At 42.2% G+C, this 13,693-nt stretch overlaps 1 protein-coding gene across 1 annotated transcript; it reads left to right on the top strand.

The window, feature by feature from the left end:
* Positions 1–11,275: 11,275 nt before the first annotated feature.
* On the top strand, positions 11,276–12,151 carry LOC126128788 (craniofacial development protein 2-like). Its single transcript, XM_049915155.1, has one exon. It carries the CDS (start codon positions 11,276–11,278, stop codon positions 12,149–12,151), a length of 876 nt encoding a protein of 291 aa, XP_049771112.1.
* The last annotated feature ends 1,542 nt before the right edge of the window (positions 12,152–13,693 follow it).

Below are 13,693 nucleotides of genomic sequence, written 5' to 3'. Positions count from 1 at the left end.
GAAACTAGTAGATATACCGGATGATCAAAAAGTCAGTATAAATTTGAAAACTTAATAAACCACGGAACAATGTAGATAGAGAGTTAAATATTGACACACATGCTTGGAATGACATGGGGTTTTATTAGAACCAAAAAAACAAAAAAAAAAAAAACAAAAACGCGTGAAATATCTCTTGCACGCGTCGTTTGGTGATGATCGTGTGCTCAGCCGCCACTTTCGTCATGCTTGGCCTCCCAGGTCCACTGGACCTCAGTACGTGCGATTATTGGTTTTGGGGTTATCTGAAGTCGCAAGTGTATCGTGAGCGACCGACATCTCTAGGGATGCTGAAAGACAACATCCGACGCCAATGCCTCACAATAACTCCGGACATGCTTTACAGTGCTGATCACAACATTATTCCTCGACTACAGCTATTGTTCAGGAATGATGGTGGACATATTGAGCATTTCCTGTAAGGAACATCGTCTTTGCTTTGTCTTACGTTCCTACGCTAATTATTGCTATTCTGATCAGATGAAGCTCCATCTGTCGGCATTTTTTGAACTTCTGTATTTTTTTGGTTCTAGTAAAACCCCATGTCATTCTAAGCATGTGTGTCAATTTGTGCCTCTCTATCTACATTATTCCGTGATATATTCAGTTTTCAAATTTATACTGACTTTTTGATCACCCGGTATGTATGGCATAAACAATCACTACGGAATTAAATAGTTTCTTTCGTAACACGAGTAACAAAATAAAGATTTTTCATTTTGTGAATGGAAACTAGTATAAATGCACTCACAGTCCTGTTGTGTTATTGCAATGTACTTTGACCAACCTCCGTTCTTCCTCATTACCTAATAAATTCTCTTTGCCATTGATTCTGTTAGGATTTGTATTTTTGCAGTGAAATAGTTGCCCAATCATCTCGTATCGCTGTTTCCAGCTCACAATTGTCTGACATTGCGATAAATACGCCTATTTCTCAAAGGTTTTTCAAGGGGTCCAGGCATGGCCTAAGCGCAGGGCAGGGCACGACATCGATATCTTCACCTTCAAACCACTTTTTTAGTTGTAGCAGAAGCATGCACAGATGCATTATCTTGTTGCGCCGAGCTCATTCGAGCGTTCATCAATCACTGCGCGATTTACATTCAGCACAGGAGGCTGCCTAAACCATCATTTCGACCACCAAAATTTCTCCTTATTCTTACCTGCTGCTTTGTTCCCCGATCAATAATACTGAAATCCATCTGAACCATACAAATTCTTCTCATCAGTGAAGATCACTTTATGCCATTCTGAAGTAAATGACATATGTTTTTCAGCAAACTCCAATCCAGAAAATTTACGTTTGGGTGTTAGAGCAGTTTTCTGCAGTCGTTTTTGAATGCAAGATATCTATCATTTGACAAAACTTGTGGTACACGTCTTGCAGTTACTAGCAACTGTACATTAGCTCGAGTTGAAAAGACTAACGGTTTTCGACCCTTGCTTTGCACAAAAGTAACGGTTTCGATGCCTTGATAATTATCTACTTAGCCCTTAATTTCTGTTCTGTCATATCGAGCGCCCAATCTTACGAAATTATCAATCACTGTACTAGAGGGTTTAAGTTCTTGGCGATTTGACGATTAGAGATTGTGCCATTTCCTCGTAAGTACCGATTTGTGCTTTTTCATCACATGATAACTGTTTTCCGCGTGGCATTGTCACAATCGTGGTTTATGTACACAACGCACTGTCACTAGTAGTGCCAGTTTTCTGTCTGCAGCAAAGACACATACATATATACGAACACCGCACACAGCCGACTGCCTTTATACTGAGTTCCACCCTCTACCATCTGAGTAGTTGATGTCTTGTTCCATAATGTACTACTAACATCAAATGCGACATCATTTGACGGAATCTGTCGGTATACTACGTTTCTTACGATTACATATGCACTGTGCACGACTATTCCAAACGACAGTGTTAATTTTCCTACAAATATCCACTACTAGGTTTACTAATAGTATTCTCTTGAACTTCCAGAAGCGTCAAGTGGTTTAAAATTCACGAGCTTTCGGCCGAGTACTCCTCGGCCATTGTCAGGTGGAGACTGTCTTCTGGTTGTTGTTACCGTCGTCATATAGCAGCGCTGCCTTCTGTGAGGCTATTGGTACTGGCTTCAGCGCTATGGAAGATAATGATTTCGTTGCTCTCCTGCCGCACTCGCTTCATCCTTCGCATGGCAGGATCCCAAGTTGTGGTTAGCTACAGGCCGCCATCTTTCTTGAGGGTGTTGTCAGAAATTTTTCTCTCGATCAATTATTTTATTACCCTATCCCAGAAACTATTCGTCTGTATAGTAACAAATGTCTCGTCGGATGAAATACTTTGTCAGTTTTCTAGAGCACACTCTGCTACCGCTGATTTCTCACGGTACCGAAGGCGGAAGCATCTCATGTGTTCGACACATCTCTGCCCATAGTCTGTCCGCTATAAAACTGATAACACCCACACCATATTTTATGTACTCCTGGCGTTCTGAGGTCTACATCGTTTTTCACAAACATATTAAGTTGTCGAATTTTTGTTGCAGTCCTAAAGACAGAATCCATTTTATGCCACTTTGGGAGCCGACTAGTATTTTCTATTATTGAATCATAAAACGGCAAAAACACAAGCTTCTTCGAGTCCCTCGGCTTACGTGCTTTCAGAAATTTAGTTTAAAGAGCTATTTGACAGGTTATTATAATATTTTACCTTAACACTAATAAGGAAATCCAGTACCTGGTAATGGTTTTGTTCATAAGACACGTTTAGAGTTTCCTAGATATTAAAGCACACTCTGTGGCTTAGCCGTCATAAACCAGCGTGAATGCATCTCGTCAGTCAGACAACAGTCTGTAATAACCTCGTTGCACAGCCCGTTGCATACGCAGCACTGCGAATTTGCGCACGTCTACATACAAAGTAAACACCTGACGGTAACCGCACCAGAACCTCCACTTTGTGCTGTTGTACGAGGCAGAGCTTCGTCTCCTGACGTGGGTGCTCCATGACGCACTATGTATGTAATTGCACAATATGCTTAGCCCCAGGGCACGTCTATACAGACAAGTCAACATGAGACGCAGGGCCGTAATTACACCGCACACAGATCAACATCCCAACAGAGTGGATTGTTTCCAGATAAAAAGTTTAACCCGCACAAAAATCTGTAATCTGCAAACCCAAATTAAATCCATGGTAGTTCGTAATTCTCACATGCAAACTTTAATTCGTGTCCCATTCACAGGTTGAACTTAGTAATAGAGAGTGATAACTTGAAAGGAGGCGAATTGCCATAAACTTTTGGCACCATTGGAAACATGCTAGCAGTAATCACAGCCGCGCAAAGTCTGATAGACGTTATTAAGAAAAAAAGGAATATATATTTCTACTCTGGAGGTTAGCAGTTGTATCGTTATTAAGGTGTATTTTCTCTTTTTTTATACCGATTTTACGAAGTCGATGTCGTAGCCTTAGGAGTCCGCTATTTGTCTTCTGAGAACATGAAGACGCATTGAATATTAGAGTTATCAATAGGTTATTACGGAATACCGAGGCATACTATTAGTCCAAATCGTACGACTGTTCGAGAATATTTTATACACAGATTCCTTCCTAAAAACGTGGTTTCCATATTACACAGAGTTGCAAAAAAAGAAAAAAAAGCACCAGTCAGTTTTCGTAGAATACTACAAAAATATAGGGTCTTTGAAAAGTATTCAAATCATTTCACGAGACTATATCGTCTACTCGGACATGAACGAAGACAGAAATTTGGGATTCATTTTAAATTACGCGTCGAAAATAAAAGTTTACTTTTGCAACTTTTGTATGTTGTTCCCGGTAACGACCATCCTGGTGCTACTAACCAGCTAGCTCGCTCGTGCTTTGTCTGGTAATCATCGAGTACACAAAACAGCTAGCCGACATGACAGCGACAAATGCCGTTTTGAGTTCTCCGTTTGAAAAGGTGTACATCAGTTATAGCTCTGCGGCGTGATTTCCGTCGAGATTACGGTCTCCGTATCTACTGTAGCTCACAGCATTCGACGTTTACACCAATAGACACTGATGATTTACGTAAGGGGAAATGCACATAACGCCACTCATGTTCGTTCAAGACGTAGAGCGCGTTCAACAAAATTTAGCGTCTAGAACAGTTGGCGGCCGTTCCTCAAATGTCTGCAGGTATGTTTTGGGAAGACGCTTGACTTTCAAACGGTAGTGATTTCAGTTGCTACGAACCCTTTGTGACAGTGATAAACAAAAACTTGCAGAATACTTTTTAATTCAAAGTGGGCGTGAACACTGTAACTATATGGTTCATTTAAAAAATTATTTCTGATTTTACCGCATAAGCCAACCAGTGATGTGTCACCTGTAGGACGAGCAAATGTGGAAACATTTCAGGGAGCCCGGTGATTGGTCGAGACAGCGAGGAGACCGATTTGAACGTTTGAAGCAAAGGAAGTCTGAGACATTTAAATGGGAAGTGTTTCTTTTTTCATCAGTCTTCTGACTGGTCTGATATGGTCCGCCACAAATTCCACTCCAGTGCCAACCTCTTCATCTCAGAGTAGCACTTGCAACCTACGTCGTCAATTATTTCCTGGATGTATTCCAATCTCTGTCTTCCCCACTTTTTTTCCTCTACAGCTTCCTTTGCACCAAGGAAGTTATTTCGTGATGGCTTAAGAGATGTCCTGCTATCCTATCCCTTCCCATTATCAGTGTTTTCCGCAAATTCCTTTCTTCGTCGATTCCGCGAAAAGTCTCCTCATTTCATACCTTACCAGTCCATCTAATTTTCATAATGCTTCTGTAGCACAACATCTCAAATGCTTCGATTCTCTTCTGTTTTGGTCTTCATACAGTCCATGTTTCACTACGGTACAATGCTATGCTCCAGTTGTAAATTCTCAGAGACTCCTCGAATTAAGACCTATGTTTCATACTAGCAGAATTCTCTTAGCCAGGAATGCATCCTTTGCCTGTGCTACTGTTTTTTATGTCCTCCTTGCTGCGTCTATCATGATTATTTTGCTTATCGACTTCTTGATTACGAAGCCTGGTATTAAATATATTGCTGCTCTCTTTTCTACTACTTTTCATTACTTTCGTCTTCCTTCTATTTTCTCTCAATCCATATTCTGTACTCAGTAGACTGTTCATTCCATTCAACACATCCTATAATATTTCTTCACTTTCACTGAGGGTAGGAATGCTTTCAATGATTCTTATCACTGATATCTTTTAACTGTGAATTTTAATTCCACTATTGAATCTTTCTTTTTTTCCGCCTTTGCGTCTTCGATGTATAGACTGCGCACTAGGGGTGGAAGACTGCACCCCTGCTTCACAACCTTTTTAGTCCGAGCAGTTCGTTGTTGGCATTCCACTCTTCGCTCTTGCACATATTTTGTATTACCCATCTTTTCCAATAGTTTACCGACTTTTTACTCAGAATTTCTAACATCTTACAGCATTTGACATTGTCGAACACTTTTTGCAGGTCGACAAATCCTATGAATGTGTGTTCATTTTTCTTCAGTCTTACTTCCGTTATCAACCGCAATGTCAGAACTGTCTGTCCGGTGCCTTTACCCTTTCTAAAGCCAAGCTGATCGTCATTTAACACTCTCAATTTTCTTTCCCATTCATCTGTATATTATTCGAAAATACTAAACGAATTTATGTGTACTAAACAGCCCTTCTCTTCTTCTATTGTCTTTGACTTTGTCCTGTACTTAGACTGAGTTCCATGAATACTTACCCCCAAGCTATGCATAACACAACACTAACAACTCTTCCTCTTTCTGAGCTCAACATCTCACTCATTATAGAGGAATGCTGACTCAGTTTTTCAGGACAGCAAATGAAGTTATGGTATGGAAAATGGCCTAGAGATCACCGGTATGCGTGCGTGTGTGTGTGTCTGTGTGTGTGTGTGTGTGTGTGTGTAGTGAGTGAAGTGTTACGAAACAATGTGTGTTTAGTGTGTGCAGTGACTGATAGTGAGATATGAGTGAACACTATGCCAGTACATTATTTAATAAGCTATTTGTAAAAAAAGTATTGTGTACTAGGAATAAATCTAATGATAGTCTCTAATTAGAAGTCCATAAATGTACGTTTATACGAAATAGCTTATTTTAAACGGATCTAAACTTCTAAATTCTTTGACATGTCCTATATCCTTGTAAAAAGAGATGTATAGATGAATAAAGCTACTACTACTACATGGTTGTTAACGCATTTGGGATTGTTAATGCTGCAGGGCGCCCGATGCCCTTCCTGTCGCCACGCCTTTACCTACCTGGAGGAATTTATGTACGACGTCTGTTAAAAAAAAATGTTCAACTGTGTGTGAAATCTTATGGATTTAACTGCTAAGGTCATCAGTCCCTAAGCTTACACACGACTTAACCTAAATTATCCTAAGGACAAACACACAGACCCATGCCCGAGGGAGGACGAACCTCCGCTGGGACCAGCCACACAGTCCATACTGCAGCGCCTTTGACCGCTCGGCTAATCCCGCTCGGCGTACGACGTCTGTCTGCGTTATCCAAGAGAACAATTTCTGGATGTTTCGGAGTGCTGTAACTGAAGCGGCACTTGGGTAGCAGCCCAGTATTCACATTTTTACGTATGAAAAACCGCCTAAAAACCACATGCAGGCTGGCCGGCACAACAGCCCTCGTTATTCATTCGACCCGAGGCCGCCGCACCTGCTCGAATCCCGGAAGCGGTTTGCAAACACCCACGGCAATACGAGCATATTAAAAAGTGAATGGTATATTGACTACTGCGTGTATGTTAGAAACGACGAATGAAAACAGTATCAGATGACGAGGAAGTACTGTAGAGAGACAGAGGAGGAAAATGTACTTCCAACTGCGGCATTTCGGCGTAGCGAGGCCGGTAAAAAGCCGCATAATGAGACGCCAGCTGTTGTGGACACCATATGTCTTATCCCGTTAGTGAATGGCGGTAGCGTTTGCGTCGTAGTACAACAACTTTCTGCATTTATAGACAGAATAGCCTCCGGCTGTATACATAATAAGGGACATCGACAAGAAGATTAGTGTTCACTCATTGTCTGTAGAAAATTGTCAATTAGTGGCAATAGTATGAAGCCAGTAATACGCTGAGGAACTCGGTGCATATCGCGCGCAGTTGGTTGCAGCATCTTGTCTAATACGTATTACTTTCTGTGCCCCCAGCATGAACCGTATTTATAGCATGCAGATTGAACAGACGTACAAAGGTAAGGAGTTCGTGAGGGCGCAGTCTGCGGTAGTCGATGTATCAGAGAGTACTGCACAGTCGATATCGCCATGCTGACCGCACCAAGTTCGAAGAAATGTATCAGTGGCCAGTTCAAAAATGGTTCAAAAGGCTCTGAGCACTATGGGACTTAGCTTCTAAGGTTATCAGTCCCCTAGAACTTAGAACTACTTAAACCTAACTAACCTAAGGACATCACACACATCCATGCCCGAGGCAGGATTCGAACCTGCGACCGTAGCGGTCGCGTGGTTCCAGTCAGTGGCCAGTGAGTCGACGTTTAATGCATCAGTTATTTAGTTAACTCATAGTCAAACCTAAATAAATCCCGTTTTCTATAAAACTATTCAACGTGAGTAAAACTCTCTCAATAGCTAAAGGAAATCTGAAACTGCTACTGTTTCAAACAACCTAATCGCAGCAGTAATTTCTGCTTTTCTTTAGCTTGGTATTTAGAATTTTCTTTGGTTGTATACATAAACGTGATTCCAGACTTTCTCTAATACGGCTAGTTGTACGTGCATGTAAATAAAATATTCACGTCGGAAATAAAACTTTTTGAAACATAGTATTTTATGTAAAGGAGACAAGAATTTATCATGACTATTTTTGAAAATTCTTGTATAATGTGCAATCTTGTTTTCATAAACAGATCTGTTTGGTTCCCTACTTTATCCTCTTGCGCGTCTTTACGTGTCTCTGAATGTGCGTATGTGTCTGCATTTACGTACATATGCGCGCGCTCACGCCTGTGTGTGTGTGTGTGTGTGTGTGTGTGTGTGTGTGTGTGTGTGTGTAGAAGCGCCGTCCTTGTTGACATATATGAAGAGATGTCTCTGGCGACGGGTGGGAGTCTGTTGCCCTAAACAGTGAAATGCATTACCTAGTCCGGCTTCTGCGATAGTCAGGGAAAGGTGGACAGTGGAGTTTCTCTTTCTCGGTATGGTAAGGTCGAAAGGTCAGTGGGAGCTTGACTGAGTCACACTGTAGGCCTCTGGCAGCGGCGATCTCATTCCGCTGACGGTCCTCTGGGAACGACAGGCCAGAATTCGTACCAAAGGCCAGGCCCACAGGCCGCTCAAAAGCTAAGTAGAGCGTAGACTGTAGCACCCGCAGGCACCAGTTCAGAGGATTTCCGCTGCTTTCTCCCCGGTCTCACATAATTTAAGTACCAAACCAGTGGCGCAGAGAAATTGCATTAACTGAATTATCCGTTATTATCTGAGACTGCACCACTGGTTTGGTACTTAAATTCTCTGTATTTTGCAGAAATATATGTACATGACTTCTGCCGTTACTTACGCTGGGAAAACATCGTTGTGTTCTAGAATTAACATCCACACTAATTCCTGCATAAAGAAAAGTAGTGGACAATAGGAATGTGTTTTACAACTCACGCTCATGACAAAAAATTTTCAACATCGTCAAAATCTTAAACGCTCCGGTTGCCTTATATTTCGCATGGTGCTGGGTTCAGTTTATGATTCTACTGTGAATAACTGAGAAATGACTTATACACTACCATCTGCTGTAAATTTGTAGCAAAACATCTTGACGTACATCATGAGCTCCAACCAAGAAATTTAAGTGCCAATTCATTATTAGAGCACAAGGCTCTGATACAAGAGGAATAACAGACGTATGTATACACAACATTAAATACAACATACGCTAATGTTCAGAAAAAAAAGCAGAACGCCTTGAATGACTAGATGCAAGAAGTTTATATTCACAAGACATTTACATTAGTATGTTCTGTTACGATCAGCATTTGAACCATGTCGACCCGCGGGTTCAAGGTCAGCTTCAATATCGCGGCGAAGCACCACCTACTGATAAAATGTGCCTGCAGCTCTCGTTGTCGCTGTCGCTATAAACTAAAGGTGATGGATTAGTGTGACGTGCAAGATGCCTCGCAGACGTATGCTGGATCCGTATCATCAAATCTGTGTGTTTGAAACAGGGCGCATTATATGCATGAGAGACCGTGATGCATCAATTTGGGAAATTGCTGCTCGTCTGGGACGAAGTGTTTCGGCAGTGCAACGGGTGTGTTGTGAATGATTCACGGAAGGCCGTAGAACACGACGAGATGGGTCAGGTGTCACCGCCCAGCCCACTCTACGAGAAGATTGACACCTCATCCGAATGACATTGCAGGACAGATCTGCGTCCTCCTCGGCTCTGCCGAAACTGTGGGACACTTGGAGACATCGTACACTATCACGGGTGATAGTCCGTCACCATTTATTACACCATGCGTTATGTGCGTGTCGTCCATTTCTCCGCCTACCTTTGACGAACGTGCAGAAACATGCTAAACGGCAATGGTGTATGGAAAGAGGTCACTATGGACAGGAATGGCAACAGATGGTGTTTTCGGACGAATCCAGGTTCTGATTGTTTGAAAATGGCGGCAGCATTTTGGTTCGCAGCAGACCGGCAGAGCGGCTCATAGCGTAGAGGCCTTATGGTGTGGGGTGCTATTGGGCACAACCACAAACCGCACTCTGTGCGTGTCCAGGAGACTGTGACCGGTTTGACTTACGTGAATGACATCCTACAACCCTTAACCACACCCTTTCTGCACGACACCCCAGACGCCTTTGCTCAGTAAGACAATACATGACCATGTGTTGCTGCACGAACATGTGCCTGCTTGGTGTCACAGGATGTCAGCCTTCTGCCCTGGCCCGCCAGATCACCAGACTTGTCGCCAGTCAAAAATGTGTAGGATATGGTGAAAAGACGGGTGCAGCACTGTGGCCCAGGGCCAACTACAATAGATAAGCTTTGGAACCAGGTGAATTTAGCTTGGATGGCTATACCACAACGCGCCATTCACGCCTTACATGCGTCGGTGCCATCATACACGAAGCAAATTCTCAGGGCCCATGGTGGACCCTGTGCCTACTACACAACAAGACGTATTCTGTACGGAGATGACTGAAATGCTAATTATTTCTTCAGAACTTACCATTGTACGTGTTCTGTGAATATGAACTTCCTGTTTCTAGTCGTTCAGGGTATTCCGCTTTTTCTGAACATGAGTGTAATTACATTTTTATGTATAACAGTAGAAACAAATTCTTAGTTACATATTGTGCACGTCCATATCAGATGAGGTGCATGTCAGTTATAAAATACCTATAATTGTCCTGTGCGGTGGAACTCATGACGAAGCTAGTACATGTTACTAAGGGTTTAATATATTACATTAGAATATCAGCTTGACTATAAAGCGTGAGGACAAAAGGAGTACTGATGTTTTGGATCCCAGGTTCTAAAGAGAAGAATGTGCCCAGGTTCAGTGTTTTCTGAAAGCCCACGACATCTGATTGCGTAATTCAGCGATTGACGCGTAATCAGATATCCTTTATTTGAGATGAATGTGAAGAGACTGAATTACATAGACTGTAAAAAGTAGCATGTAACAACGGATTTGATCCAACACTAATCGTGAGGCTATACTCCACGAAACAGAAGGAACGCATTAGGAATAGAGATTGCGTCATCTTAGGAAGGAATGAACAAATGAAAAAAAAGCTAGCTCTACTAGTTTTACCAAACTGTGCTCACATTTCCAATAAGGTAAGTTGTTTGTTTCGGAAAATTAGGCTGCGAACTGTCTTCAGGACAGAGAGCGCTGTATTGTCACGCAATCTACAAAATGAGGTTTAGGAACATATTAATGTCTGAATCTAATCCCTCGGTATTTATTTCTCATATAAGAGAGTGCGTGGTTCATGGTATTGGTTCCTGTAGTCATGTCCTAGTTCATGAACCACGGGCGACGTATGAGTGGCCAAGTAAGTGGTCCTGACAGGCGGGATACCAGTTACTTTGGAATAAGGCTGGGCATCTCGGACATATTCTGAGTCGTGGTCACCTTTGTGCTCATACGGCAAAGACTACCAAATCCACCGGTTAGTCCCTCAGCCGTTAGGGGTAAAACCCAATGGGACTCGGGGCAAGTAAGGCTAGCAACCTGCTTCCCTGGTACTTTAAACATGATGCTGGCAACAATCAGAGCAAAATGCCTCGGACCTTTGGAGGTGACGGAGTCCCACCTCTAACTGACAAACCAAGGACTCCTAAGATACGACTTGGCAAACAAATGGTAATGAGATGGGGAGCTATTAATATCAATGGGGGCTACTCTGGGAAGAAGGTAGAGCTGGCAGAGGCGGCAAGTAAGATGGGGCTGGACGTTTTAGCTGTTAGTGACATTCGGGTAAGGGGTGAGAAAGAAGAGGAAGTGGGAGAATACAAGGTCTACCTGTCAGGAGTCAAAGCAGGAATAGCACAATGCGGTGTAGGGCTTTACATCAGGAAAGAAATGGAACCCAGCGTAGTTGCAATAAGGTATGTAAACGAACGACTGATGTGGATAGATTTGACAGTGTCCAGCAAGAAAATTAGGATTGTGTCAGTATATTCGCATTGTGAAGGGACAGATCAAGATAAGATGGATAGTTTTTATAAGGCACTCAGTGATGTAGTTGTTAGAGTAAAGGACAAGGACAGTGTTCTGCTCACGGGTGATTTTAACGCCAGGATTGGAAGTCGAACAGAAGGGTATGAAAAGGTTATGGGTAAATTTGGAGAGGATATGGAGGCCAACAGGAACGGGAAACAACTCCTGGATTTCTGTCCCAGTATGGGCTTAGTAATCACAAACTCCTTTTTTAAACATAAGAACATTCACCGGTATACTTGGGAAGGCAGGGGAACCAGATCTGTCATTGACTATATAATAACAGATCAGGTATTCAGGAAGGCTGTGAGGGACACACGTGTATTCAGGGGATTCTTTGATGACACTGATCGGTGAGTAAAATTGGGATTGTGAGGCCGAAAGTGCAGGAGGTCAGGTCCATATGTAGGAGGATAAGAGTGGAGAAACTTCAGGATAAGGAAATCAGGCACAAGTACATAACAGCGATCTCAGAAAGGTACCAGTTAGTTGAATGTAGTCAATTACAGTCATTGGAAAAGGAATGGACAAGGTACAGGGACACAGTACTAGAAGTGGCTAAAGAATGTCTTGGAACGGTAGTGTGTAAAAGTAGGATGAAGCAAACAGCTTGGTGGAATGATACAGTCAAGGCAGCCTGTAAAAGGAAAAAGAAGGCGTATCAAAAATGGCTACATACCAGAACCCAGGTAGACAGAGAAAGTTATGTTGAAGAAAGAAACAAAGCCAAACAGATAATTGCAGCATCCAAGAAGAAATCGTGGGAAGACTTTGGAAACAAGTTGGAGACTATGGGTCAAGCTGCTGGAAAACCATTCTGGAGTGTAATTAGCAGTCTTCGAAAGGGAGGTAAGAAGGAAATGACAAGTATTTTGGACAGGTCAGGAAAACTGCTGGTGAATCCTGTGGATGCCTTGGGCAGATGGAGGGAGTATTTTGAAGAGTTGCTCAATGTAGGTGAAAATGCGATCAGTAATGTTTCAGATTTCGAGGTAGAATGGGATAGGAATGATGATGGAAATAGGATCACATTTGAGGAAGTGGAAAAAATGGTCAATAGATTGCAGTGCAATAAAGCGGCTGGGGTGGATGAAATTAAGTCGGAACTCATCAAATACAGTGGAATGTCAGGTCTTAAATGACTACACAGGATAATTGAAATGGCCTGGGAGTCGGGACAGGTTCCATCAGACTGGACAAAAGCAGTAATCACACCAATCTTTAAACATGGAAACAGAAAAGATTGTAACAACTACAGAGGTATCTCTTTAATCAGCGTTGTGGGTAAAATCTTCTCAGGTATTGTTGAAAGGAAAGTGCGAGTATTAGTTGAGGACCAATTGGATGAAAATCAGTGTGGGTTTAGGCCTCTTAGAGGTTGTCAGGACTAGATCTTTAGCTTACGGAAAATAATGGAAAAGTGTTATGAGTGGAACAGGGAATTGTATCTATGCTTTATAGATCTAGAAAAGGCATATGACCGGGTTCCTAGGAGGAAGTTATTGTCTGTTCTACAAGATTATGGAATAGGAGGCAAACTTTTGCAAGCAATTAAAGGTCTTTACATGGATAGTCAGGCAGCAGTTAGAGTTGACGGTAAATTGAGTTCATGGTTCAGAGTAGTTTCAGGGGTAAGACAAGGCTGCAACCTGTCTCCACTATTGTTCGTATTATTTATGGATCATATGTTGAAAACAATAGACTGGCTGGGTGAGATTAAGATATGTAAACACAAAATAAGCAGTCTTGCATATGCGGATGACTTAGTTGTGATGGCAGATTCGATTGAAAGTTTGCAAAGTAATATTTCAGAGCTAGATCAGAAATGTAAGGACTATGGTATGAAGATTAGCATCTCCAAAACGAAAGTAATGTCAGTGGGAAAGAAATATAAACGGA

The sequence above is a fragment of the Schistocerca cancellata genome, chromosome 1 (assembly GCF_023864275.1).
Source record: "Schistocerca cancellata isolate TAMUIC-IGC-003103 chromosome 1, iqSchCanc2.1, whole genome shotgun sequence".
NCBI lineage: Eukaryota > Metazoa > Arthropoda > Insecta > Orthoptera > Acrididae > Schistocerca > Schistocerca cancellata.
This window is presented reverse-complemented; position numbering and strand designations above follow the sequence as displayed.

Excerpts from the sequence above, each read along its gene's own strand:
- LOC126128788 (XM_049915155.1), top strand. The coding sequence starts at position 11,276 with ATGGGACTCGGGGCAAGTAAGGCTAGCAACCTGCTTCCCTGGTACTTT.